Source organism: Petaurus breviceps, unplaced genomic scaffold (assembly GCF_028583685.1).
Source record: "Petaurus breviceps papuanus isolate PSGF00001 unplaced genomic scaffold, PetGlider_PUasm1.0 90994, whole genome shotgun sequence".
In the NCBI taxonomy this organism is placed as follows: Eukaryota; Metazoa; Chordata; class Mammalia; order Diprotodontia; family Petauridae; genus Petaurus; species Petaurus breviceps.
This window is the reverse complement of record NW_027187393.1, coordinates 2,885,210-2,912,969: the sequence shown is the minus strand read 5'-3', so window position 1 is coordinate 2,912,969 and position 27,760 is coordinate 2,885,210. Positions and strand designations below refer to the sequence as shown.

At 37.0% G+C, this 27,760-nt stretch overlaps 1 protein-coding gene across 4 annotated transcripts; it reads left to right on the top strand.

Annotated features, from left to right (window-relative positions):
* The first annotated feature begins 5,072 nt into the window (after positions 1-5,072).
* CLK4 (CDC like kinase 4) lies at positions 5,073-27,538 on the top strand. 4 transcript variants are annotated; one of them, XM_069077702.1, is made up of 13 exons: positions 5,076-5,248; positions 9,303-9,463; positions 11,871-12,093; positions 13,262-13,352; positions 13,750-13,816; positions 14,978-15,094; positions 15,196-15,362; positions 15,449-15,543; positions 15,630-15,759; positions 16,929-17,011; positions 20,236-20,315; positions 23,964-24,054; positions 24,137-27,538. In XM_069077702.1, exons 1-13 carry the CDS (start codon positions 5,111-5,113, stop codon positions 24,275-24,277), a joined length of 1,584 nt encoding a protein of 527 aa, XP_068933803.1. In that variant the 5' UTR covers positions 5,076-5,110; the 3' UTR covers positions 24,278-27,538. The 4 variants fall into 4 exon arrangements, with proteins under 4 accessions (XP_068933804.1, XP_068933803.1, XP_068933805.1 ...); XM_069077703.1 differs by lacking the exon at positions 20,236-20,315 and having other exon boundaries at positions 5,073-5,248; positions 24,137-24,271; XM_069077704.1 differs by lacking the exons at positions 11,871-12,093; positions 13,262-13,352 and having other exon boundaries at positions 5,107-5,248.
* Positions 27,539-27,760: the final 222 nt, after the last annotated feature.

Sequence of the window (27,760 nt, the reverse complement as noted above, 5' to 3'; positions counted from 1 at the left end):
TCAGAGGTGGAAGGGATGGTGATCTTGTCCTAGGTTTGTGGGGCTAATTCCAAGAGTTGGAGAGATGATCAGGCTCTCCCTCCCATTCCCCAACTTTTAGCAACAAATGCTCTCAAACAATGTTACCTCCATTCCATTAAAAAGGCAAAGAAAACCTGATCAAAAACCATTATTTGAATATAGTAGGTCATGTGGATGGAATGGATGGAATGTAAAAGCTACCAGGATCCCACCAGGGTACTTCAAGTTGACAGACATGCCCCTTCGAGCTCCTATTCCTCTGACCAGCCTTCAGCATGGAAATATAAGCACCAGCATCTCTGAGGGTTGCAGAAGGAACCTAGAGCAGCAATATAGTTGGAGGCCAGAATGATTTTGTTTTCTCTATGTAAAGAAAACTTTGCTTCTGAAGTAGCTTATCATTAAGTCTATTTTCACCGAAGGTCTTGAAGATTTGGGAATGCTGATTGGCCAGGGTACATACGGCTGAGCTCATAGACAGTCTTTTCTGACTTTTCATGATTGGTTTTATGGGCAAATTTAGCCCTGGCACACATTAAGGACCCACAGTGGTTATTATCTGGAGATGATAGTTATGTTTTCAACATTAGGCTAAGGATGACATACAAACCAATGCTTGGGCAGCAGCTGTTATCTCAAGATAGGCAAATTGCCCAGTTCAGGTATTAGTAATTACTCTGAGGACATTGGAAAAAACCATATTTATCTTGGGGTCTCAGGTAGAAGTCTTTCTTATAAGTTATAGGGAAAGGAAAAAAATTGTCAAACTTTTAGCATGCAAATTATGAAGTTACAAGCTACCATGCTCCAAACAAAACTATTAACCTACAAGCAAAAAGGGAAGCCATAAGTCACACTTAGGCAAACATTTCTTCTGCTTCAGAAGAGTCTTTTTAAATGAAGGTTGGATTTGAAGGAACAATAATCCCAGAATATGGTAATTAAAGATGATAATATAAAAACTTTTTTTTAAAGAATGATAATAGTCTATTTCATCCTGGCTTCACTTTCTGCAGGTACAAATATTGCTATGAGATCATTACCTCAGACTGTGAGGGCTGTCACAGTAGCAGAAATAAGGTACTGACTAATGAGGCCATCTAGGACAGGCCTAAGAGATCCACAAATCCAATTTGAGCCCAAACAGGAATTTCCCTTATAATATTCCAGCTTCCATTAGAAGACCTTCAGTCATGGGAAACTCTACTGTCTAAGATGGCCCATCCACTTGGAACAGTTCAAAAGTGTTAGGAAATTTATAGTGGGCTGCAATCTGCCTCCCTGCCATTTCTATCCATTATTTTTTCATGCTGCCCCCTGGGGCTAAGAAGAACAAGTGTCATCTCTATTCCACATAATATCCTTCAAAATATTCAAAAACAGTTATACCCTCCATAAATCTCTTTTCCAGGCTAAACATCCCCTATTTATCTAAGCAATCTTCCATTGGCATGGTCTGCAGTCTATTCTTCATTTTTCAGTTGTTCTCCTTGGGACCTGTTACAGTTTGTCAATGTCCTTCTCACTTAGATCAACTGTAGTATTCCACTCAGGACTATCACCTTCTTCATTTTAGACACTAAGCTTTTATTGATGAAGTCTAAGATCGTTTTAACTCTTTTGATTACCATGTCCCAGCATTGATATACACAGAGAGTACTGTTTGCAAAAGTCCCTAGATATTTTTCACATGAGTTTATTATCCAGCTTTGTTTTTCTTATGCCATGCCTGGTATAATTTATTTTTGGACCCTAGGGTAGGACTTTATTTTTCTCCATTAGTCATTTTCATCTTTATCAGCTCAGTCCATTGGTCCAGCCTGCCCAGAGCTTTTTGGATCCTTATCAGCCATCAAATATGTTGGCTTTCCCTCCTAACTTGATTTTATCTGTAAACATGAAAAGCATACCTGTGCCGTCATTCACACCTCTGACAAAAATTGTTTACTCTCAAAAGGCTAAGGGAAGATCCTTGAGGCATTCCTTGGAGTCATGGCTCATATCTCTTCCTCCTGGAGAAATGCTCACTCCAAGCCGATTATGATTTCACAACACATAGACAGGATACATGCATTAACTAATATTGCACATAAAGTTCCCACCAAAAGTATGAGGGTCATTTCATCCTACCTGCTCAGGAATACTTTTCCCTAAAACACTGCTTTCATGATTTGATTCCAGTCAAAACCCTTTAATTTAAATGGTCTTGATGGTCAAAAGCAAGGATTGCCAATCTTTCACAAGTCTGGTGCTTTGTTGACTCTTGTTCTGATGGTATTTGTGACAGGAGGCTGGGGGAGCATGGATACACTATTTGGTTTGTAAAATGCTTCAGAATTTCTTGCTCAAAAATATTTCTGCATACTTTGTATCAAGGAAAAAGTAGGGTTAAAAAGTTATTTTAAAATGAAATTTTGTTTTATTAAATTAGAATTTTTTTTTCCTTATTATTTGAAATTGCCACACTGTAGGCATGTCAGTTCTGATGAGGGTGTGTTTGGAGAGGTTTTCTTGGGACAATTTGGGAAGGTCAACAATAGGGTGAAGTTATGGGTAGTAAGAAGGTAATGTGATGTCAGGGTAGAGAGGGGGTAATAAAGGGCGAAGGAATCCCGACCTTAATGGAAAAGAAAGTTTTACTTTCTTTCCAAAGGGGGCAAAGTTGTCAACATTCAGTTGTGTGACTCAAGCTGTACCTTTTTTGGATTGTAGGACTTTAGGTGCATGAATGTTAGAGATTATCTAGTCCAATCTCATCATTTTACAGATGTAGAAAGTGAGGCCTGGAGAGGTTTCAGACTCCTCCCTCTGGCATTAAAAGTCACATATAACTGGCATGCCTCGACCTTAATTTTCCTATTCTTCCTTATGTTTCTGACAAACTGGACTACTTTTAACCCCTTAACATGTACTTTACTCTCATACCTTCATTACTTTGCCTCAGGGTGTTGTTCCTTATACCTAGACCACTCTCCCTCCCTATTTTGCTTGTTAAATTTCTACTTATCCTATAAAGCTCAGCTCAAATGTTACCTCCTCCAAGAAGCCTTCTATGATCCCTCTGGTAAGTAATGTCCTTAGATTTCCTCAAACCTTTCACACAGCACTTGAATTTTTAAGACTTTTTGATCAACTTGACAAGTATTTATTAAGGACATACCCTGTATCTGGCCTGGGCCAAAGGCTGCAGAGTGAAGTCAAAACTCCTGCACTTGATAAGTAAATATGAAATATAAATAAGGAATGAAATAAATAAGGAATTTATAACAAAATAAATAAGTAATGAAAGAGCATTTATTACATGCTTATGTAAAGTTCTGTCTTGAAGGCATACAAATAGAAAAGTCAAGATAGACCCTGCTTTCAAGGAGCTCAATACAACATTCAGCTGTATGGACCTTGGAATGAAGTTATAACCTTAACCTTATCAGTTTCTATTTGACATTGGACAGACCTTTCTTTTTGTGTCTTCATAGTTGTGGCTGCACAGCTTGTCACAAGGGATACTCCCCTGATAATTATTGCTTTCACAGACCTCAAGGAGTTGAAAAGATAAATCACAGGATCACAGGACCCCAGAAATTTGACCCATCCTGAAAACCAACTGCTACTTCCTTCCGGAAGTGTCTCTAATCTGAAAGACTATCCTAGCAGACTCACCGAACTCAGTGTTATGGTTGTCTACTATTTTATGCAAGTCAACATACATTTATTAAACACGTAGGCTGTGCCCAGTTACTGTGTTAAGCTCTGGGGCTACAAAAACAAAAACAAAAAAACAAAACCCCAAACCCTGTTCCTGCCCTCAAGAAGTTTACATTTCGGGCAGCTAGGTGGAGCAGTGAATAGAGCACTGGCCCTGGAGTCAGGAGGACCCGAGTCCAAATCCCACCTCAGACACGATACTTACTAGCTGTGTGACCTTAGGCAAGTCACTTAACCCCAATTGCCCTCCCCTCCCCCCTCCAAAAAAGAAAACAAAGTTTACATTCTATTGAGGGGATATAACACCAGTGAGACTTAGCGGAAAGCTTGCTCTCTCTGGAGTAAGGAAAACTAATGATGATGATGATAGCAATAACTGGGATTTATATAACACTTGCTTTATAATGCTTTATAAATAGTATTCCATTTTATCTTCCTGGGCCGTAGATGCTATTATTATCCCCATTTTACAAATGGGTAAACTAAGGCAAACAGATTTTTTTAAAAAGTGACTTGCCTGAGCTTACATAGCTAGAAAGTATCTGAGGTATTATTTGAACTCAGGTCGTCCAGAATCCAAGGCCTGCACTTTAACCATTGCATCACATACACGGACTATAATCCCACTTCCGACATTCAATAACTGTGTAATCTCGGGCAAGCCGTTTAACCTTTCTGAGTCTCAGTTTCCTTATCAGTAAAATTAGGGGTTTGTACTAGATAGCTTGTAGGGAATCTTCCAGCTCAATTTTTTTTTTTAAAACGTACAAAAGTGAAATTTTTTAAAGAAAATTTTAAAAACGCACAAAAAATAATGCCAAATTTTGAGGGGATGGGGGAGATGACGTTTTCCTTTTGAGGTGGCACTTGAGCTAGGCCTTGAAGGCATCTGGGGATCCAGGAGTCAAGAGGCAAGATGACGAGGGCCGACTTTGCGCCAAGGTACCCAACGTCTCCCTACACCCCACCAGAGGTTCCTGGGCATGGCCCACAGCAGGGGTCCGAAGCCTACACCAGCAATCTCGGAGACACCTGACGGGGCTATTTATGGAACCCCCCCACGCCCCCCCCCCCGGGGGCTGGTCTCGGACCCGCCCCTGGGTGTGGCCAGAGTCGGCTGCTAATCTTCCCCGCCCGCGGTTCCTGCCGGGATGTTACTGGAGGAATGAAGCAAGAGAGGCGGAAGAGGAGCCGGAGGAGGAGCCCGAGGAGCAGTGCGTCGTCCGCCAGGGCTCCGCGCTCGCCGCCGCGCCTTGTGTCGGGGACGCGCCTACGGAGCCCTGCCAGGCGCGACCCCGCCGCGGCGCGGGGCCCAGCTCCGTCGCGTCCCCCGGCGGGAGGGCTCTGTCACGCAGGCGCGTTCGCGCGGCGTGGGCGGCGGCGGATGTGTCCGCGGCTGCCTGGAGGGCCTGGGGAGTCAGCGCGGCCGCCATTTTGTCTAGGGCTTGTAGCTGCGGCTCGAGAAGGGGAGGCGGAGGCTGGGTTGTGTCGCTCGTCCAGAGGACCTTTGGGTTGCACCGAGGTAACGCCCCGAGCGGGCCGGGGAGGGACGTCTGGGTGCGAGGCGGCTGGGTGCTTCGGGCCTCACCGCGGGGTCTGCGGGGGTGCCGCGTCGAGGGCTCCGGAGCCGGAGTGAGGGGCGGCGGGCGGGGACCTGCGGAGCTGCGTGGGGCCGGGGCGGGGTGCAGGGGCGGCCGCGAGGCCTGTGCGTGACAGCCGACCGGTCCCGGGGCTGGTGGCGGTTGGGCCGCGGGACTGCCGCCCAGACCCCGGGGCGGACGGGACCTCGGGCCGGCATGGCACCTTGGAGGTCGTTGAGCCCCCGGCCCCTCCGTGGCACTAACGGGGACCTGAGTCTCAGCAGAGATGTGACTTAACCCAGAGAACACGGGTGCTAAGTGTCAAAGTCAGAATTCGAACCCAGGTCCTCGGGCCCCGAGAAATAATGCCAGCGCTCCTACCCCCGCGCCACGCGCGACCGCGGCCGGGTTGGAAGGCCCCTGGTAACCCGGGAGTCGGAGCCCGCGGGCCGGAGTTCGGGGGGCGGTGAGTGGGAGGGGGAAGTATCCAAAGTAGCGCTCCCACACTTGGCCGGCGCTGGCCGGGCTTACAATGGGAGGGGCGGGGCGAGAGGAGATGCCCTTGCCGGGTCCGTGGACCTGAGCGATCCGGCGTGCTTGAAATTGCTGTGTAACCCCGAGCTCTCTCCTCCCCCCACCCCCTTGTGTGTGTGCGCCCCTGGGGTGGAAGCGCTCCAGCTTTGTGCCTAGTGTCCAGTGAGCCGTGTTATGAAGCGAGCCTGACGCTGTGGATCCTGGAAAGTCACCCTTTCCCCACGTTTGTTACGTCTTAGGCATTGGGGGAAAAAAAAACCAACTAAGGCTTTCCGTGGATTGGAGGTTTTCTTTTTATTGCTTTTTGAGAAAGAAAAAGTATGTGACGTAGTAGTTGATGTGTTTGGCTTTTTTTTTTTTTTCCGGGGGTGGGGAGGGAGCCGCGGGCACATGTTTTCAGCCTCACCGGGCTCGCCTATGGCCTAAAAATCACTTCAGGTCCCTTCGACTTAATAGAATTTAGTTTGCCTCTGCAGAGGTGATGGTGAATTGACAAGGGTATGATGACTTCTTTAATTAGGTAGAACATGATATGACAATGACTTTCTGATGGGTTGGAGCAATGACTTCCTTAGTGATGGGACCAAAGTATATTTAATAGATCATTGTGATCATCTTAGAAGTCAGCTGATGCAGGCAAAGCCAGACACCTAGTATTGTCCAACAATTTGCTGCTCTGCAGAAATAAGCCTCTTGCATATAAATTTTTGTAATCCATCAGATGTAACTATCTAAGAGAGATACTCCAGTCTATTAAATTATATGCATAAGAGTTTTCACGTTTACTTGATGTCAGAAAATTTGAGAGTAATATACCTTCTCTAATTTTAATAATTAAATTCTAAAATTCTAAATAAAATGAAATAGCATAACAAACACTCAATCTATCCTGAAAGACTTTGAGGGCCTTGATCATCCTTCAAATGAAAAAGGCTTGAATATTTGAAATGAAGCCTGAGCATTAAGCCATACACTTTCATTAAGGAAGAGTCAGACTCTATTTAGACTCTAGTCTAAACCAATTATATTATGAATTTTATGTTTTCTGACTTACCCATAGTAGATTAGAAGCAGCATATTAGAAGGGAGTTGGGGTGGGAAGGCTGTTAGATAGTCAAGATGTGAACAGTGCAAAGAGGTTTTGGGTTTTTTTGTGATCAGAAAGCAGCTGTAGACTAGCATTATGTCGAAACAGCCACAATCCTTAGTCATCGAGAAAATAGGACAAATTGCCACTGTTTAAGAAGGCAAGGAAAAATACAAGTTATTTTATGAAGGGTTTCTGGCAAAAAAAATAGTTAAAATAAAGACTATTTCAGAAATGAAGTTGATTGCTTTGATGATGATAGATGGCTTTTTTAAAAATCCAAAATACATTTATTTTATGGTGTAACATTAATTTATACATATAAATTATTACAAGTAGAGCTATAATTTGTAAGTTCTTTTTTAAAAAACTTTTGGAATAAGGGGGCGGCCAGGTGGCTCAGCGAGTAAGAACACCTGCTCCAGTGTCAGGATGACCTGGAGATGGAATCCCGAGCTCAGATACTCAGCACCACACCCAGAAATAACTGGCCGGGTAACCTTGAGCAAGTTACTTAACCCCGATTGCTTTAAAAAAAAAAAAAAACAACTTTTGGAATGTAATGGGAGAAGAGAGAGAGCAGAGCCATGGCTCTAAATCTTACGGGATTTAGATCTGGAAGGTCCCTTTAGGGATCATCTAGTCCATCTTCCTTGTTACATATGAAGAAATTAAAAACTAAAGGGAGAGATTTGCCCCATCACCCAGTGTTGAGTAGAGATCAGATCCCAAGTCAAAATTGGAATTTTCAGTTCAATGTTTTTTTCTAAAGAAGTCAAAATTAATTTCAAATCCTTGAATTTGTTTGCTCCTTGGCTTGGGCTAGCTAAATTGATTTGATGAAAATAGTTTGCATAGTACTTTCCTAATCGGCTTCTTTCTGGTTTTGGTAAATAATGAAAAATTTCCTTCCCTTTTAATGCAACTCTTCTTATTTACAATCTAATGACCTTTGACTTCTGAGCATACTGGCTCAGCTACATAGGAATCAAAGCATTTGTATTTCACTACACCAGATTAATTGCAGTGGAGAGGAGAAAGAGTTGATTTGAACCGAAGGACAACTTGGAGGGAAATTCAGTTCAGTGGCAGATAGGAAGAGGAATAAAGCAAATACAGTAGTCATCAAGGGTTTACTTAATGCTTACTATGTGTCACTTTGCTAGGTTTTAGAGACAATGATGAAAAAGTACTGGCCCCCTAGGCGATTGCCCTCTGTGGGATTAGGACTATGTAAGTATATACAAAATGTATACAAAGTAAATATAAGATAATGGGATATGCAGATACTGAAAACTGGGGGATCAGAAAATGCCCCATATAGAATGAGTACTTGATCTGAATTATGAAGGATTCTGAGAGGTGGCAGTGAGGAAGAGTACATCGCAAACATGGTAGACAATCTACACAGAGACACAGAAATGGGATGAAAAAGAATAATGTTGTAATAATGTTGTAATAATAGCAAGAAAGTCTAGTTTTGTAGAAGAATCCTTGAAAGGGAATAATATGTAAAGTTGGAAAAATGTATTGGAACAAGGCTGTGAAGGACTTTAAATGCTAGAGGAACTGGCATTTTATCCTAGAGGTAATTGAGGGCCATTGTAATTTCTTGGGTAGGTGAATAAATACTTGTGTTTTAAGAATATCAGTTTGGCATCTTTTTGAAGAAAATAGATTGGAGAGGTGAAATATTCGAGGTAGGAAAACTATATAGCCCTTGTGATAGTTTCAGGGGAGAAGTGATGAGGGTCTGATTAGGATATGGTAGCCTTTTGAGTAAATAGGAAACAGCAGGTAGAGGAGTAGAATCAAGACTTGGCACCCAATTGAATGATAGAATGTTTCATTTTGACAGAGATGGTGGGAGATTGGATATGTCTTCAGTTTGGTTGGATGTGGACAAGACCTCTCAAATGTGGTTTAAAAGCAGATAAAATGAAGGTTATGTGTCAAATTATATTTTGCAAAATTCTTTGCAGAGAAATTTCTTCAATAGCTTTTTACCTTTTGGTCAGTCTTATCTCTAATGCATATGTCCTTAGAGGATATTGAGGGCTTTAAACTCCCAGGAACAGAAAATAACACCCTCATATTTTTTTTTCTTATCATTCAAATTATTTAATCTAGTAGCCCTTGGAAATGAAATGAAATCACATTATGTAAATTATTGAAGGACAGAGGTAGCATTTGCTTGATTCTATTTTCCTTGTAACATTTGATAATTCGTGGAAGTAAATAAAGCATCAATTTGAAAAATGTTTATAGTTAGGCATTGATAATAATATATATTTTCTTTTTTTGCCAAGTGTGATCATTTAAACCTAGAATATAACCTTTATCCCTCCTTTCCCCCCTCTGTATTTTGTTTACAGATGCGGCATTCAAAACGAACTCACTGTTCTGATTGGGATGGTAGAGAAAGCTGGGGTCACGAAAGCTACAGTAGCAGTCACAAACGCAAGAAGAGATCCCACAGTAGTACGCAAGAGAACAGGCACTGTAAACCACATCTACAGTTTAAAGAAGGAGATTGGTAAATGATTTGAATTAATAATGTTGTGACACTTGTTAGTGTAAATTACAGTTTTCAGCTTTTACCTTTTTAGTTCAATGTCAAGAACATTTATTGAGCATATATTGATCTGCATAAAGTACCTGAGCCAAGTACTGTAAGGAATCCCAAGAAGCAAAATAAAATAAAGCATGCACAGAAGGATAGTTAATAGTATAAAGCCGTATATAAGTGCTAAATGAGTAATACAGATAATAAGTACTTGAAAAAGGTGATAAAGAGTAGTAAGGAGAAGCTTTATGGAAGGAGATACAAATTGAATTGAATTTTGAAAGGGTAGAATGGAATGGAGAGAATGAATTCTGTAGTGTTTAGAATTATTGAAAGATCAGGATCCTTATGTTCTTTCAAGGTTTAACTTACACAGTGAAGGCTGTGGGAAGGCTTTCCTAATCTTTCCAGCCCTTTCCCTCAAATTACATGAGTCATACCTATCTCTATATATGCTTTATCTTCTACCCTGTTAGAAGCTAAGCAAGGATTATTTCATTTTAGTTTCTAGAGCATTACATGGTGCCTTCCACATATTTGTTGAATGGAAGGTATAGGAAGCTGCTCTGATAATATGTAAGCCAGTGATTTAGGAAAAAATAAAAAACCAAGAGGCATGGCCTGTAGTGGATTTAGAACAAACCTCTAAATCAGGAAGACATAGGTTCAAGGCCCTGTTCTGATTTGTGCTGGTTTTGTGATCCTGGGCAAATCACTTAACCTTCAGACAACTCTTTTCATTCTTAAAACTGGTTCTAATTTGCATTGATAGAGAAAGTTCCTACTGGGAGTTAAAAAAAAAAGTAACCATGTATATGTGTGCATATGTATTTACATGTAAACATACATGTAATATACATTACACATATGCATACATAAATGAAATCATTAGGCTAGTCAAAATATATATAAAGAAATCTTGGTTTTTACAAAATTTCAACAGTTTTGAAACTTACTTTATTTCATCCTTACTGGTACATAGAATTTGGGTAATGAGTTAACCAAAATGAGGTTTTCTCTAAACATTTTAAGGAGGATTGACTCTTTAAGAATTAAACATCAATTTTTCAAGAGTTGATGTTTAACTTTGTCTTCTGAGATTCCCTTTTCTCAAATCTGTTTTGTTCTGTTTTGCTTTGAATGGGGAGAGCCTTTGGGGAATTGCAAGTATTCTAAATTAGCCAGTAGGGGTTACTGTAGAGCAATATGCTTTTTTCCCCTTTTCTCTTAAGCAGACTTGTTTTGTAGAACATTGAGCCTGTTCTTAGGCTTGTTCCAAGAAATTCCAAAATATGGTTCATAAGTCTTTCCTTTGTGGTAGAATTTTAAAATAGTAATGACAGTTCAAATTTATATAGGCCTTAATGGCTTATGAAATAAACTGCTTTCCTCACAACTGTGTAGTGTTAAGTTTTTGCCAATGAGGAAGCTGAGGATCACAGAGATAGTTTTGTCTTGCACACCACTCTTAAGTGTCTAATCCAGGAATTGAACCCAGGTCTTAGGACTCATGTCCAGTCCTCTTTTCCCTATACAATATTAGCTTGTTACCCTAACAACAGTTATGTTGAATTCCAGTGCTAATGCAACCTTGAAGTTCCTCCATCAGACTAATGACTAATAAATGAAAAATAGTCTCTAGTGTAAAACATTGAGTAGTGAGAAAGTCTGTTGGGATTCTCAATCATTGTTGATTGCAGAGTTCTGCATGCTTCACTCAACATGTTTATGTTTGTATATATAAAAGGGAAGTGATTGAATAATGTTCATTATGCATATTAGAAAATTAAGTATTTCATATTTAGACTACATCTAACCCAGTAATTTTTTTTTGCAGTAGCACTAAGGGAAAAGTTCTTTTGTGGTACTTGCTTTTCATGATAATGCTTTGTTCAGTTTTAAGTGTTTTTTAGTAACTAGTTTATATGCTTAATAGGAAAAAATCGAATCTTTCTCTTTAGTGAATGGTTAATAATTTCATAGTTTAAAAAGGACTACTAGCTATAGAACAGTTTATTCTTTTGTCTGCCTTAGCCATTTTTTTTCTTTTACCGTGGGATCTGAAATACATTATATAATATAGTTCAGATTTTAAAATAAATTTGTTCCTTGCCTATGAAATGTAAGACAACAAAAGATCCACCAGGACTTGTGACATGCAAGCATGTTCTTTTACTAGTTTGGCTGTGATTAAGAAAGATACTTCTCTTTAGCAATTACCTTCAGGAGAAATGTAAACTTAAATTAATTTGCTAGTTGTTCTTCCCTTGGCAAAGTAGCTTTGTGACACCAGAAGTTCTTGGTATAACTTCTTATGTTAGAACTGCTATATCTAAAGCAAAAGAATGATTAGCATGTACTTTAAATGTGTTTTCAGTCATTATTTGGAAGTAAGATCCTTAAATGAGAGAGATTATCGTGAGCGGAGATATGTTGATGAATACAGAAATGACTACTGTGAAGGATATGATCATAGACATTATCATAGAGACTATGAAAGCAGTTATCACAACCACTGCAGTAAATCTTCAGGCCGAAGCAGGAGAAGTAGTCCAAAAAGGAAGCGTAATAGACATTGTTCAAGCCATCAATCACATTCGGTATGATTGATTTTTTTTTATTTTGGCTAGATTCTTGTAAGAGCTCTTTATGAGCACAAGAGTTTGGGAAAGCTTCATTATATATGTAATTTTTAATTGAAAATATGTTACAGCTGTATTTATACATTATATGGATCCCTAAATGAAATTTTCTGTTTTGATTTCCATAAATAATCCCTATTAACTAACACTCATTTATTTACACTTGTTCATTTTCAACAGGCCAAATCTTAAGTTTGGTATAGTTGAGTTTCCACTTATTTTCAACTAATGCCAGAAGATACTTTGGTTTTGTAGTTATCATGTAATCGTCAGCATAAACTATATTATAATAAAGTAAAGCACCCTCCTTTCCTATAAATCCTAAACCTTCATAGAACTCAAAAGTTAAAAGACATGCATCCTTTTCCTGAAATTTGAGAAAGAAATATGAAAAACTGCACTGATGGATAACTAAAATCTGTTAATGTGGAGATACATAGTTCCATAGAACAGTGCTTTGGTGTCTGCAGCCGGCCTAATTGAGTTTCTGAAAATGGGTGCTGAATATGTAATTTGTGATCTGAAAGTGTTGTCTGCTTTTAAACATCTTCAGCTGTTTCACATGTCAGTTTTAAATGTATTTTTTTCCCCAAGTGGTATTCAGTAGCACTGCATTTATTAGGTTGAACGTTGCAATTAAATAGCTTTTGTTTTTCCCCTTTCATTTATTGATGTATGTTTTAAAATGTTGCTTGATAAGAACTACTTTCAAATAATCTTGGCATTTTTAAACTTTTTGACAACTAAAGAACTCAACTCTCAACACATAAGCTTTTAAATAAACTTGGTAGCAAGAGATGAATAGATCATGACATTGCATTCTTTAAATTTCAGACTTCAGTTATATCAGTGTTTAAAGAAACAATTGTGTTGTTTTTTCTATTGCCACTTTAAGTATCTTATCTGAAAATCTGTTCCTTGCCATGTTTTTCTTCTGTAACATAAACTGTGCCCTGTGAATTTCTGGGGACTGAATTTGAAATTGCTCCTGCCAACTGTTCGTGGCCTGGTGCGTATCTGAATGCCTGAATATCTCCCCGCTGAATGAATTGCGTATTCTGCCCTGAATTCACTCTGATATATTGATTGGCTGGACGATCTTGGTGCTGCCCACTTGCCGTTCCAGAAGAGTCACCGAAGGAAAAGATCCAGGAGTATAGAGGATGATGAGGAGGGTCACCTGATCTGTCAAAGTGGAGACGTACTAAGAGCAAGATGTATAGAATATTTTTCAACACTTTTTTAACTTTGCAGACAGAATAATCTGTTAAGAATAGTATGTCAGCGGGGGGCTAAAAAAAAAAACTCTTCATTGCTTTTTTGTTTTGTTTTTTGTGGGTTTGTTTTGCATTTCTTCTTTTCTGTAGAATTTAAATATTCCTATTCTAAAGTTTCAAAATAGATGATGGAATTTGAGCTTAGAGCAAGAAAGATAGTTGTATCTAATTGTTTTTATAGCAGCTGACAATAAAATAACTTATTTGAGTGCTGAGACCTTAGTTATACATTAATAGTGACATTTGAAAATAATCTATATTGGTAGCATTTTATTGTTTGAATAAATTGATAATCAGTTGCTCTGAAACTTAAAGCCTTTTTTTTTCTTTACTTTAGATGAAATTGTTGCTACTTTGGGTGAAGGAGCTTTTGGCAAAGTAGTAGAGTGCATTGATCGTGACATGTAAGTTTTTCATTTGTTTTTGAGCATTCATATGAAAACTATGGACCATGTTATTTTGAATGGGAACACTTATTTACTTGTGCGAGTGATAATTGGGGTGTTTTGTTTCCTGGAGAATAGGCCAAATGAAAGCTTTTTTGTTAATTGTCTTGCTGGTTGGATGGATCAGATGTGACTAGATATACTGAATCAGGTGGGATTCTAGGAAATTAAAGCAGGTGTGTCAATCAGTGGCAGGTTAGGGAGTAGTGATTGCTTGTGTTTAGTACCCTTTTCCTAGGAAGGACAGGTGTAGAACTGCTCTACTGTCTGTTCTTGGATCCATTTGGCATTTGGCAGGGAGGTGAGAAGTTTTGAGTGACCAAAAATGTTTTGGGGGAAGAGGGAAGATATTTACGTAGATTGCTCATAGTAATGGCAAATTTTGTGCCCAAGCTAAATTTTTAATCTCTCTTTTTTTAAAAATTTTTATCTTTTGTCATTGTAGGAAATCAGATTATTTACTTCTGAAAATTGCTAAATTGAAAAATGCTAAATATCAAAATGACTCACTTAAGGCATCTAGCTAGAAGCCTTTTGGAGAGGGATGTATATAGTATTTTACTTTAGACCTCAAAAAACAAGTAATTTTGTTGGTGTGGGGTACTCCTTCCTTAAATGCAAATTTCAACCCCTAGTTTAATGGTCTATTATGTGCCTCATGCTTTTCTCTCTCTCCCCGAAAAAGTTTAGTCACTCTACAACCAACCTAGTGATAAGCTTCAACAGATTTAGGTAGTTTCTTGGTCAGGGTCTTTCCATCTTAATTTAGGGCTTGCCAAAACTTGCATTCTACTGGTATATTAAGTGATCTCCATGCCACAATGAGGCATTGGAGTAGATTTCAGTGGAGAAATACTTTTTAGTGGGGGAGATGTGTGTGTCCTGCAAAATGTGCTGTGGAAACTTACTTTAGTGAACATGTGTCAGATTTTAAAATAACCTACCTGCTGGTTTTCTTTTTTTAAGTAAATATATCAACATAAATTTCCCTTATATCTAGTGTTATCAAATAACATAGTTTTAAGCAAAGCTTTGGGTTTGTGCCAGCTCTGTTAAAGTGGTCTTAGCATTTTTTTTAAACAAAATTTGATAAATGAATACTTGATTTTTATTTTTAAGGGATGATACACATGTTGCAGTGAAAATTGTAAAAAATGTTGGTAGATACCGTGAAGCTGCTCGTTCAGAAATCCAAGTATTGGAGCACTTAAATAGTACTGATCCCAATAGTGTATTGTAAGTATGAATTTGGACTCTGAATTGTCATGCTTTATGTAGTAAGTGGTATATCTGTCCTGTGATCTAAAATTTCTTTCCCCCTCCCCATGTATTTTCAGCCGATGTGTCCAAATGCTGGAATGGTTTGATCATCATGGTCATGTTTGCATTGTGTTTGAACTATTGGGACTCAGTACTTATGATTTTATTAAAGAAAATAGTTTTTTGCCCTTTCAACTTGACCATATCAGACAGATGGCATATCAGATCTGTCAGTCCATAAATTGTAAGTATGTTTAATGTTAATTTTCTGGAATTTGAAGACAAAATCAAAGAATAAAAACTAATGGACACTTTTCTCTTTTCTTGTAGTCTTGCATCATAATAAGCTGACCCATACAGATCTGAAACCTGAAAATATTTTGTTTGTTAAGTCTGACTATGTAGTCAAGTACAACTCTAAAATGGTATGTTGGCTTGTTATAAATACGATGTGATGTCTTTAGCTCATCTTAGCCCCTTTCATGTACATTTAACTTGTAGTCTCTTTCAGAAACGTGATGAACGTACACTGAAAAATACCGATATTAAAGTTGTTGACTTTGGAAGTGCAACATATGATGATGAACATCACAGTACTTTAGTATCAACACGACACTACAGAGCTCCAGAAGTTATTTTAGGTTAGTAGACATTGGGATTCTTAATTTCATTGTAGTTCATCAGTTTTCTATTACATGTAGTTATAAGGAAAATCCTTAAGTACTTGTATAAACTGAGCATTATGTTGATTGACATTTGTATACACACCTTCTTTAGGGTGGTTGTGATGTAAAGTATGAGCCCTGTAACAGTATAAATAGTAGATTGCTATTTCAAGAATGTGTGCAAATCTGGTTTATGGGCTCATTAGAATTGTATTCTTTTTGACCAACGAGTGACATTAACAGGTAACAAGTTGTCAGAAAATCCTAGTGTTTAGAAGTGTTTCTCTTTTTTTGGAAGTATTTCTTTCTATGGCTTTACTGGGGTATAAGATTGCCATTTTCATAAGATGCTTTTCTGGGTGCATTAGGACTCCTTTGGTAAATCATGAAGCTTGATTTCATTGATTACAGGGTGTCAGCCCATGCCATCTTTTTTTTTTCTTTTTCTTTTCTCACCCCTTTAGGTATAGTTATTTAAAAAAAGTTGGGTATTCATGGTTTTTGTGAAGTCATCCTTTTTATTTTGTTTCCCCAGTTTTCATGTTTGCCTTTGCTCTTCTATCAGAGCTACTTTTTTCCTGAATAGTCTTTTGTAATTGGTCTATTTTCAAGGGTTAGTAGAAAGAACAAGTATTTAGTTGGCTGTCAAGAAAGTGGAGCTCTAGTTCTAATGTACTGTAACTTTGGTCAAGTCACTCAACCATTTTACAAGTTTCATCCTCTATAAAATCAGAAAGTTTGAACTAAATGATGTCTCGAGGTCCTTTCTATATCTGAAATTTTGTTCTTACTAAGCTGTATCTTTTAAATTCTGTAATCATAGATTCTTACTTCTTCATAAATATATTCATGTTGTTGATAGTCATTTTAATTTGTGTTTAAAATCTTTATTTGTAAAAGAACCAGCTTCTCTTTAAGGATCAAAACAAATTGTAGTTAGCTAAATTTCATTATCCTATCAAAAGTATAGATTTGGGAAATCTAGGTTGTGGTTCTGTTGGAATTGTCACTGACATTGATAATTGTTAATGAATATGTACACACATATATACAGTTAATTATGCAGCAGATGAACTTGGATAGTAAATGTTGGTTTTGAAAAAAAATGTTTAAAAGATAAAGTAACTTTTTCTTTCTTACCCTAGCTTTGGGATGGTCTCAGCCCTGTGATGTTTGGAGCATAGGCTGCATTCTTATTGAATATTATCTTGGTTTCACAGTGTTTCAAGTAAGTACCTAATACAAAGAATATAATTTATTAAATCAATATGATGACAAAAAGGTAAAAGTCATAATAACTGACATTTAAAGGCACTTTATGATTTGAAAGCACTCTTTGTACACACTCATTCTATCCCACAACACATCGATGGGGTTAAGTACATGACATTAAAATATTACATATTTTACAATTTTTGTACAATTTACAATTCTTGGATTAGAATTTAGTAATTTCATACAGTTTGCATGCTTGATCCTTTGGGGAGAGGGAAGACCTGTGGTTTCTTTCATAAAGGAAACTTTTGTCTACCAATGCAAATTGGCAGCTTGTTAATATTTTATAATCTCAGAGTTATACAGGGAATGGAGGGTTAAATGGCTTGCCCATAATCCCATGCTTGTCTGTACAAGCAGTGTCACTTGAACTTTAACTTGAGCTGACCAAATTGCCTTTTTTATTTTTATACACACAAAATGGTCACCATCTATCTAATTCTTAAAATGTATTAGTTGCATAATTATGTGTCATATTTAGGGTTGAAAAAAATTAATTTACATATGCTTTCAGCTAAAAAAATTTTTCTGAATTTACATAGACCTTAACCTGGTTAGAATGTTAGATTTGGACTGTAGTCTTGAGTGTGTATGACTATCATTTTGGCCTTAAACAAGTTACTTGGGGCGGGTAGGTGTCGCAGTGAATAGAGCACCGGCTCTGGAGTCAGGAAGACCTGATTTCAAATCTGGCCTCAGACACTTAACACATAGTAGCCATGTGACCTTGGGCAATTCACTTAACCCCAATTGCCCTGCCTTCCCCCTTGCAAACCTCCCCCAAAACCCCCAAGTTATTTAACTTCAGTTAAAAGAAGGGCGATCGTTGATAGCTAATATTTGAGTATTTACTGGCTGTTATACAAGGTCTTCCTCCAACTTGCTTCTTCATAGGGACCATGTACCAGAATATTGGTAAGAGTTTTTTGAGTGTATAGGACGAAAATAGTTCAAGGTACAAATATATTCAAAGCTGAATCAACTTAATCATGGTTGTTTTTAAAACCAGTTTTAGAAATTTTGGAAGGATGAATATATAAATGAAATAGTACCCTTGATTTTTAGATGTTTGTGTTGACAGTCAAAGAATTAAGATATTAGTAATATTTAGATTTGGTAGTTGAAGTAAAACAAACTAAAAGTAGAAGCAGAAATATTATTCTTTTATATTATGTTTTACTCACAGTATATAGCTCCTATGTGAAAACATTAGGTTTAGTGCAGTCCTATATGCTCAAGGGCTGCTTGCTACATGCCAAAGGATTTCGGGCAGCTGGTGAAAAATGTAGAGGAAAACATCCTTTGTACGTAGAGGAGATCCTTTGACATGCTGCAAGCATAAGCAGCCTGTGGGCTGCAGGTTGTGCAGGCCTGGTCTAGTGTGAGCTTTGCTGTATTCTGTACAATGAAGATCATTAGCTCTGGTCTGAATTTTTGTTTTAATCCTACCTTCTGAAATAATTCTTGAACGAAGTAACTTCATAAAAAAGTTATGATTTAGCTTGTTACAAACAAGTTACTTGATTTGGCATGTAACTATGCTATTAGTAAAAAAATGAATTTTTGAATATATGTATAATATGTAATATTTAAATGTTATGTCTTATATATGTAATACACACACATGCATGATCCTTTATTGAATTAGCAGAATAGTTGGATCATCCTATATTGTGTCCATATATTGGGTACATTTATGTGCACTATTCACTTACCAGCCAGAATTCTTTTAGTTGTGATAGCAGCAATCAGCAAATATTTATTCAGCACTTTTCACTGCTTGGAATAAAAATACAAAAATGCGATGGAAATCCCTGCCTTTGAACAGCTTATATTCTACTGTACAGAATATAAAATGTTCGCAGATAAGTACATAAATATAGAATGTGCAAAAAGTTCAAATGCTTGGCATGGTGCAGGAGAGAAGAGTAATTGTGGGGAAATTAGAAAAGTTCTCTTGAAAGGAGTAGGCACATGAGATGATCATTGAAGGGAGAGGCAGTGAGGAACTAGAGTTTTGGAGGAAAGGATTCCAGACATTAGTTCATCATATGTAGAGGCAGGAGATGGAATTTCACGTATAAAGAACAGGTAGACCAGTTTGAGTGGACAGAAGAGTGCAGGGGGGAAGTAATATATAATCAGCCTGGAAAGATAGCCTGGAGCCAGATTGTTAGGGGCTTTAAATGCTAATCAAAGGAGACTGTAGTTTATCCTTGAGGCATTGGGGAGCCAATTCCTTGAGGCAGGAGAGTGACATGGTCAGAGGTGGATTTTAGGAATATTGGTCTCACAGCTGTGTTGTGGATGGATTGGAGAGGAGCAAACTGAAGGCAGGCAGATCAGTCAGAAAGGTGGTTCACGCAGGCGGTGATGAGGCCTGAACCAGGTCGAGAGCATTCTAGGGGATTACAAGTGGTTGTCTGCACATCATCTTGGACTCTAGAAATTTAAAGAGTTACAGTTCTGCTATGCATGGTTTTTAACTTGTGACAGTGTAATTGGTGTTAATATCTTCATTGTTGAGAGAGAGCCGATTTTATATAGACGCTTTATAGAACTGTAACTGTTAACAGTTACTGCATTTTAAATAAATCTTAAGGAATATAGTGGTTGTGGTTTTCAGGTTGTCAGGAGCACAGGGTCAAGCACAAGTGAATTTAAGGACATGACTGTTAAGCTGTTTTTCAAGTGTTGTGGTAGGTTTGCATTGAGCCTAGCCACAGACTTCACCCAGTTAGTGGCCTTGTAGCTGAAAAAGAGGATAGAACAAGGAGTGTAATGAAGAAATCCTCTAGAGCTTAATTTTCAGTTCAGGCTATAGGTTGATAAATGATTACTAGGCAATTTCAGTGTCTGCATTAAACTTGTTCCTTTTTTTTTAATCTGTACCTTATGTTGCTGCTGGGTCTCAATTCTCTACTTCAGAATTACTAAATCATAAGAAAGAGTGAAGACCCATTTTTGGGGTGGGGTTGGGGGCTGGTACGGGTCAAACAACATGGCTCATAGAAGTGAACTACAAAGTTTTGAATTTTTGGTTTGCAGCGAACTCAACCCTTTATCTAATATCTGATATTTTCAATATATTTTGTAGATTTAGTGATAGCTGTTTAATGTATGTATACAGTGAGGTAGGATAATTTTGATTTTTATTTTCAACTTTGCTTTTTATAGACACATGATAGTAAAGAACACTTAGCAATGATGGAATGTATATTAGGACCTATACCAACACACATGATCCAGAAAACAAGGTAAGTAGGATTCAAGACCAGCACTTGATTTAGCATATAATTATGCTATTAGTTTAAAAAAAAGAATTGTTGAATATATGTATAGTATGTAATGTTTAAGTGTTATGTCTCACATATGTGATCACATACACACATACATATGTGATCCTGTATTGAATACATACATATAGTGGGAGTGGATTTAAAAATAAGATTCATTTTTGTTAAGAGTAGGATTCAGTGTGAAATTGAGGGCACTTTTTGTTTTGTTTTGTTTTGTTTTTGCTTTTTGGAGAGGGGAAGGCAGGGCACTTGGGGTTAAGTGATTTGCCCAAGGTCACACAGCTAGTTTTGTGTTAAGTGTCTGAGGGTGAATTTGAACTCAGGTCCTCCTGACTCCAGGGTCGGTGCTCTATTCACTTCACCACCTAGCCGCCCCTTGAGGACTTTTTAACATGGTCTACAATGCCAGGCATTGGAGAGGGGTGAGGGGAATAGTGTGTCAGTAGAGGCACAGGAGTTGGAATGCCACCTGTGAGGAATGGCAGATAGGCCCATTTGACTTGAAGCAGTCTCTGCTCCATTCCAATGAAAAGCAGTGGCCCCAGGTAGAAACACCTTGCTTTACTTATTTATTCCTGATGAACTTTGGCACTAGCATAGGACCTCCTTCCAGTGGTACTCTTTGGAAATTGCTATGGCCAAAAATTAGTTACCCTGGGCCAACTTGGTGATGTTTCACTCTAATCAGTGAGGCTAGGAGATACATGGTTTATTGCCTGACCCATCTGAAAACCTCATCATCTTGATATAGGACCTGTTAGAGCTTGTATTATGCTGTCACAGGCTTTTATGATCCCATGGTTATTTACTTATATAATAGAATATTGGTGCAATAAGACTTTTAGTTAGAAATAGAACCTGAGTACCTTTAGCAATTATGTTTCTTGACCAATCGAGCTTTTAGTTTGAAAGTAGTTCAGGCTGGTGTTTGATTCCAAGTTCTCAAGAAATATATCTTTATTTTCTTTAGGTGTAGTGTGGGGAATGTGCTTTCCTTAAGTACTTTAGGCTCCTGCAGAGAAATAGTCTAGAAGGTTAGAAGATCCAGTCCTATTTCTTACATGAAAAATTTTTAAATGATAAAGTAGATTGACTAAAAATTTTGGATTTTTATGTTAGATCTCATAGAACTTACAAATAACTTGGATTTTGATATAACTTATTTTGCTGATTAATGGTCAAATCTATACCCCAGAGCAGTGATGAGTTACTAAATATGTGGTAAGCAGCAGGGTCCATTTTTTTTGGGGGGGGGGCAGTTGGGGTTAAGTGACTTGCCCAAGGTCATATGGCTAGGGTTTTTTTTTTTTTTTTTTAAGTGTCTGAGGCTGGATTTGAACTCAGGTCCTCCTGACTCCAGGGCCAGTGCTCTATTCACTGCGCCACCTAGCTGCCCCCATGCAGCACAATCCTTTTTCACAGCTGTATTCTGAAATTTTCATTGGTTAGAGTTGCATAATGGGACCCAACATGTCCCTTTTATGTTTTAATCTGGCGGAAACAAAAGTGAATTGAGGAAAAGCATGTATGCAAAATACCTAATCATTTTATCATATTTGTTTCTTGGATAGAGTTATGTGATTGTAAAAGCAGGAGGCTAAGGCTGGAAGTTGGAGAACGATTATGGAAAAGAGTAAAGATAGCTACCAGAGAGGGGAAATTGAATAGTCAGAAAGGAAATTATTTTTTATGTGTAGATTGGGCTAGTGAGAAAGCTGTTATCATTAACAAAATAGTGCAAATACACACAAAAGATGATTATGTTAAATTCACTTAAAACATTTTTAAATTGCCTATTGTGTGCTAAGTGTTGGGGAAAATAAAAGTTTAAAGAGGTAGTCCCTGTCTCAAATTCAAATTTTGGGAAATATGATGCTCACACCAATACCAGTTATATACAAATAACATTTGAGAGGTGCAGAAGAAAGTGCTTGCTTATGTGAGATCTGAAATGGGAAAAGTTACTACTAACAAAGTAATGATGAAGAAAAATTGCATGGAGTAAGTGGCCTTTGACTTGGATTTTTGAGAAAATGCCTTTAATACATAAAAAACCTTTACTTTATTGGTAGTTCTCATTATCCCCACCTCGACTATTGGAATAACTTTCTAACTGGTCTTCATATCTCCCATTATACCAAATGTGCCCACGTAACTTTCATGTCACTCCTGCTTAGGAAATCCTTGTTGTCTGCATTTTAAAGTTAAATTCCTTTGCTAGATATTTAGGGTCCTCCATTAAGGTGCCACCTTCCTTTTCAGCCTTGCTTAGTTTGAGGTGTTTGTGGATAGATAGATGAAATGTCCTTTGAGGAGATTTCTGGGTCTGGAGCTGAGAAGTCAGGACTGAAGGTCTAGAGTTGGGAGTTACCCACACAGAGATTGGATTTAGGGCAATGGGAGAAAATATATGTAAAGAAGAGGGCCAAGAATATTCATTTTAATTGGAGGGAAGAAGATGAGATGGGAGTGGTTAGGAGAACCAGGGAAAAGTGGTATCTGAAGCCAAGAGAGGAGAGCACATACAAAGAGAGAAGAATACTAAATGATCAGCAGTATTAAATGAGTTGGAGTGAAGTGAGCAGAACCAGCAGAACAGTTTGTATATAATAATAATGGTATTGTAAGGACAATCAACTCTAAAGGACTTAGTAACCCTGATCAACATGATGACCAACCACAATTCCAAAGGACACCTGATGAAACATAGTACTCAACTCCAGATAGCGAGCTGATAGACCAGAGTTCATGTGGTCTTTTGTAACGGGAGGGGAGTAGTAGGACCATAGGTAATGTGGGAATTTATTTTGCATGACTATACATATTTTTAGTGGACTTTGTGTTTCTTACCTTCTCAATAAGTGGGATAGTAGGAGGGATAGAATTTGGAATTGAAAATAAAATTGGGGGAAAAATGCTGCAGAGACATTAAGGAAGATGAGGACTGGGGTAGGGGAAAGGCTATTGGAATTCACTTCTTTTAGTTTCAATTCATCCTCCTCCAAGGTTCTTTCCAGATGTTATCCTATTTGATTTAGTGACTAAGAATGGTTGAAGAAAGTTAATAGAATGATGGAAGCAAACCTAGACCTCTGTGGTTTGAATAAGTGTGTAATAAGGAATTAGGAGACATCAGGTATAGATTGTCTTTGAGATGTTGAGAATTTAAGGGGAAGGAAGAGATGGTATAGGTAGTAAAAAGGAGGAAGAATATTTTAGAATTTGAGACACCTAAGTATATTTGTAGGCTAATAGGAATGACCTTTGGTAGATTAGAGATGCATGGTGGGTCATGGGATGGTTGTGGTGTTGCTAGTGATTCTTAAAGTCTTATCCTAAAGAGGGTTAAGGGTGCAGGTATTATAGCACGTATACCTTGTTCTTTGACCTGAAAAAAAGGATAGTGATACTTAACTATTTAGAATCACAGGGATGGCTATGCTAAAACTACAGTGCTGAATCTTAACTGAAAATGATTTTGTAACTGGAGTGAGTTTTTTATAAAGGTATTTTCCTACATAACTGTCAGAATGATTAATGAGAATTTTTATTATTTTTTATGATCCACAAATTATATTTAGTAAAAATCTGAATTTTTTCTTTTAGAAAACGCAAATATTTTCACCACAATCAGTTGGATTGGGATGAACATAGTTCTGCTGGCAGATATGTTAGGAGACGTTGCAAACCATTAAAGGTAAAATAAATAGAGATACATTTTTTAGTATTTGAATTCTTAAGCCCCTCTCTCTCTTAAATACTAATTTTTTTTCTTTCAGGAATTCATGCTTTGTCATGATGCAGACCATGAGAATCTATTTGACCTAGTTCGAAGGATGTTAGAGTATGATCCAGCTAAAAGAATTACCTTGGATGAAGCATTACAACATCCCTTCTTTGACTTATTAAAAAAGAAATGAAATGTACAATCAGTGGTCTTACTATATAACTTCTCTAGAAGGAGATTACTACATAAGACTGTGTCAGTCAGCTAAACATTCTAATATTTTTGTAAACATTAAATTATTTTGTACAGTTTAAGTATGTAAATACTGTATGTTTTGTATCAATGCCATATTTATCTTGTTAAGCAAGTATGGTCTTGATAATGAATGTTAATGTAAACAATTAAAGTTAATTTTCATTTAAAAAAAAATTAGTTACCATTTTTAGAGGTCTTTGGCATGGTAACATTTGTCCAGTGTGAATGTTGATCTAGTTTTCTTTGTAAATAGAGGTTGACTCAGGTGATCTTTCTGAGCAAAGGGTGAACCTTGACTACTTTATTTTTAAAATGAATATTCTTTATCAAAAACTTGGAATGTGAACTTTTTTTTAAACCATTAAAACTTCCTATAATTGTTAAGCAGATAATTATTGCTTTGATGTAGCTAAACAGATTTTTGCAATCTTATATGCCAATGATTTCTAATTCTTAGGAAATATTTTCCTTTATGTAGCTAGGACATGTTTACAGTTGACATTTATTAAATATGTAATTTTTCTATCTAGTAAACTTGGCAATGGTAAAATTCTGCAAGAAGTAGGGAAGGCTTCCATTGTGTTCAGTATTCATTTTAAAGGGAGTGTGTGTATGTGTATGTGTATAATACATATACACACATATATACATGTGTGTACACATACAAACACACATATGCCCTACCTGTATAACATGGTAGTTTTTTAATCACCCCATTGTTAGGGTACAAAAATAGAGGTGAAAGAAGGTAAATAATTTTAGCACTTTTCAGTTGGGCTTCCAGAAGAAATTTTAATGATTAAAACATTGAAACACACTTGTGCCAATAAGGAAAGAATTTCCATTAGAAATTATGGTATGTTAGGTATAAGGCACAGAGATGGGGACTCTGGTACCCAACTAAGGAAGTAGTACTAATTAATTAGTTCCTTTGTATTTTTAATATTTTCACTTCTATCCATCTTCATGTCTTTAAATGAAAGACAATAAATACCTCAGGAGCTTACTGTTGATCCAGGGTATTCAACTAGTATTATTTAATTAGGTATACTAAAAATTTCTGAAAATTAAAAGGCTTAATTAGAAAACTTGTTTAAACAAGATACTAAGGAACCCTGGTAAAATTCAGAGTTTAATTGATTGGTAGATAATCTTGTTGAAGATAAAATTTGAGTATGTTTAATGGCCACTAAAATCTTAATCAATTGAATATCCTTAGTTGATCAAATATATTCTACCAAAATTACTCCATCTACCAGATAGGGGTTTATTTTAGTGCATTCATAAAAAATATAATTGATTGCCATTTTAGAAATGAGTTTTTTTTTTTGGCAACTTATACTCAAATAGCTTTTCCTAAATTTTGGAAGTTCTACATTGACATTAAAACTTATTTTTTTCATACCTGCTTATATATTTCCAGTAAACTTTAGATACTTTATGTGAAGTTTTTTACAACAATAAGAAATAGTAAAATCTGGATAATCTAATTTTCCAATATTGCAACTCTATATTTCTTAAAACCTAACCACTTCTTTTAAAATGTAGAGTAGCTCTTTGCTTCTATAAATTGCACCAGTGCCAAACAGAATTTGGCTGTTTTATAAAAATGTCTCAAACAGAATTTTTAAAATATATTAATCAAGGTTCTTTACATTTTCCTCCCTATCTCAGTTTTTGAAACTAACTAAGTGATTAGTTTTTATTTCCTTTGAACAGTTCTAGGAAAAAGTTTTGTGTGTGTGTTTTTGGGGCAGGGGGAGGGGATAATAAAATTATTGGCTAGAATAAGTAGGCTGTATTACCTGGATTTCATTGGCATTATCCTTATTCCTTAAATAGAAATTCTGTAAAATGTAGACTTATCCATAAACCAGGTTTCATTTACATCTATTAAAAATTGCAGAATTTCTACACAGGAAACCATATTCGCTGCCTTTTTGTTTCAAAGTACAGACTGAAACACAAATCAAAATTAAGTTATAATTATCTTCTGGAAGTATACCAAAGTTAGTAACAATTAAACTTCTCCAGATTACTGAAGGAACTGTCAAAATTGAAGCTGGAGTTGAAACGTCCACCCCTACAATTAGAATAGCTAATTGAAAATTGACTGCATTTACTTGGGTATGCCAAGGGAGTGTGGTATAGAAGAAAGAGCATTGGAGTTAGGAGTCAGGAAACGAGTTTAAGTCCATGGTCTGTCATTTCTTAGTTTTATGACTTGGGGAGAAGCACATATTCTCTGGGAGCCTCATTTTCCTATCTAAAATATGGGGATAATACTTGTAACACAGATGCTTCACGTGGTGGTTATAGGGAGGGTGCTGGGACCTATAATTTGTCTTTACTGAGTTCTGGGGTAAGGGAAAATTTTTTGGTATTCTCATCATTGTTCTATTCTTAACTTTCAGGCAGATATGCCTAAGTGCTCAAGCTGCAATTGAACTTTTTTTCATTTAATTATTAAAAGAGGACATCAGAGATTTTAACCAAAAAGTTAGTACTAGGATTTCACAGCCTTTGTATTAATGTGTTTTTAGTCTATTTTTATAGTAGGTAGCATAGTTTAAAAGTGATCTGAGCCAGAAATAAGGAAACTTGGATAATATGTAGATAACAATTTGAGTCACTTTGTTTTTTTAAATAGTCTTAAATGTTTTAAGCAGTTCCTCATTTGCTAATCCACCTTTTTCTGTTTTTATTTTCTCTAAGTGTATAATATACTTGCACATTAATAGAGGTAAATTTGATTACCCATCTAAAACATTCTGTTCTTTAGGAAATGACGTTAAACATTCTATTAGTATAGTATATGAAATAACTATACTGAGAACTTAGTTTTTTTAAATCCAAGTTACAATAGGACTCTTTATGTCCGATTTGGGAAAGAAAAAAGTTTTCTATAGAAATTTGTTCGGTTTTGGCAGTCAAAATAATGTGTATAGATATCTTTGTTTTCCTAACATTTATTCCCTTTCCTGGGCTTTTTGTTTGGTTTTAAATGTTGCAATTATGGGAAAAAAATCATAGATAATTAAAGGACTGAAAACTAGGTTTAAGAATCATGGTCTAACTTAAAACCCACAAAACTAAGAACGCTGAAGCCCTGTGGGCCTAGTTATTTCAGATGTAATTAACAGCACTTGCATGGAGTAATATTTAAGTACAATGAGTTGAATTAAAGACCATATATAGATGTTGGGGCTTTGTTTGAATTTTTTCAGGTTAATTTAATTAAGAATTTTACCATTTGCAAATATGAGAGTTGTGGTTTTCTTAACTTTTTTTTTAAACTTTTTTTATTTTTAAACTTTGGGATTTGTACTTGGCAGGGAGAAGTCATCTTTTTCATAAATAGTAGAATGAATCAAAAGGGTTTTAAGGAATAATGGTAATAGCCTACAAAAAATACTCAACA

What these genes read in the sequence shown, in the direction of transcription:
- CLK4 (XM_069077702.1), top strand. Translation starts at nt 5,111, where the DNA reads ATGTGTCCGCGGCTGCCTGGAGGGCCTGGGGAGTCAGCGCGGCCGCCA. An exon ending in GACCTTTGGGTTGCACCGAG is followed by an intron (nt 5,249 to 9,302) that starts GTAACGCCCCGA and finishes TTTTGTTTACAG; the next exon opens with ATGCGGCATTCAAAACGAAC. An exon ending in AGACGTACTAAGAGCAAGAT is followed by an intron (nt 13,353 to 13,749) that starts GTATAGAATATT and finishes TCTTTACTTTAG; the next exon opens with ATGAAATTGTTGCTACTTTG.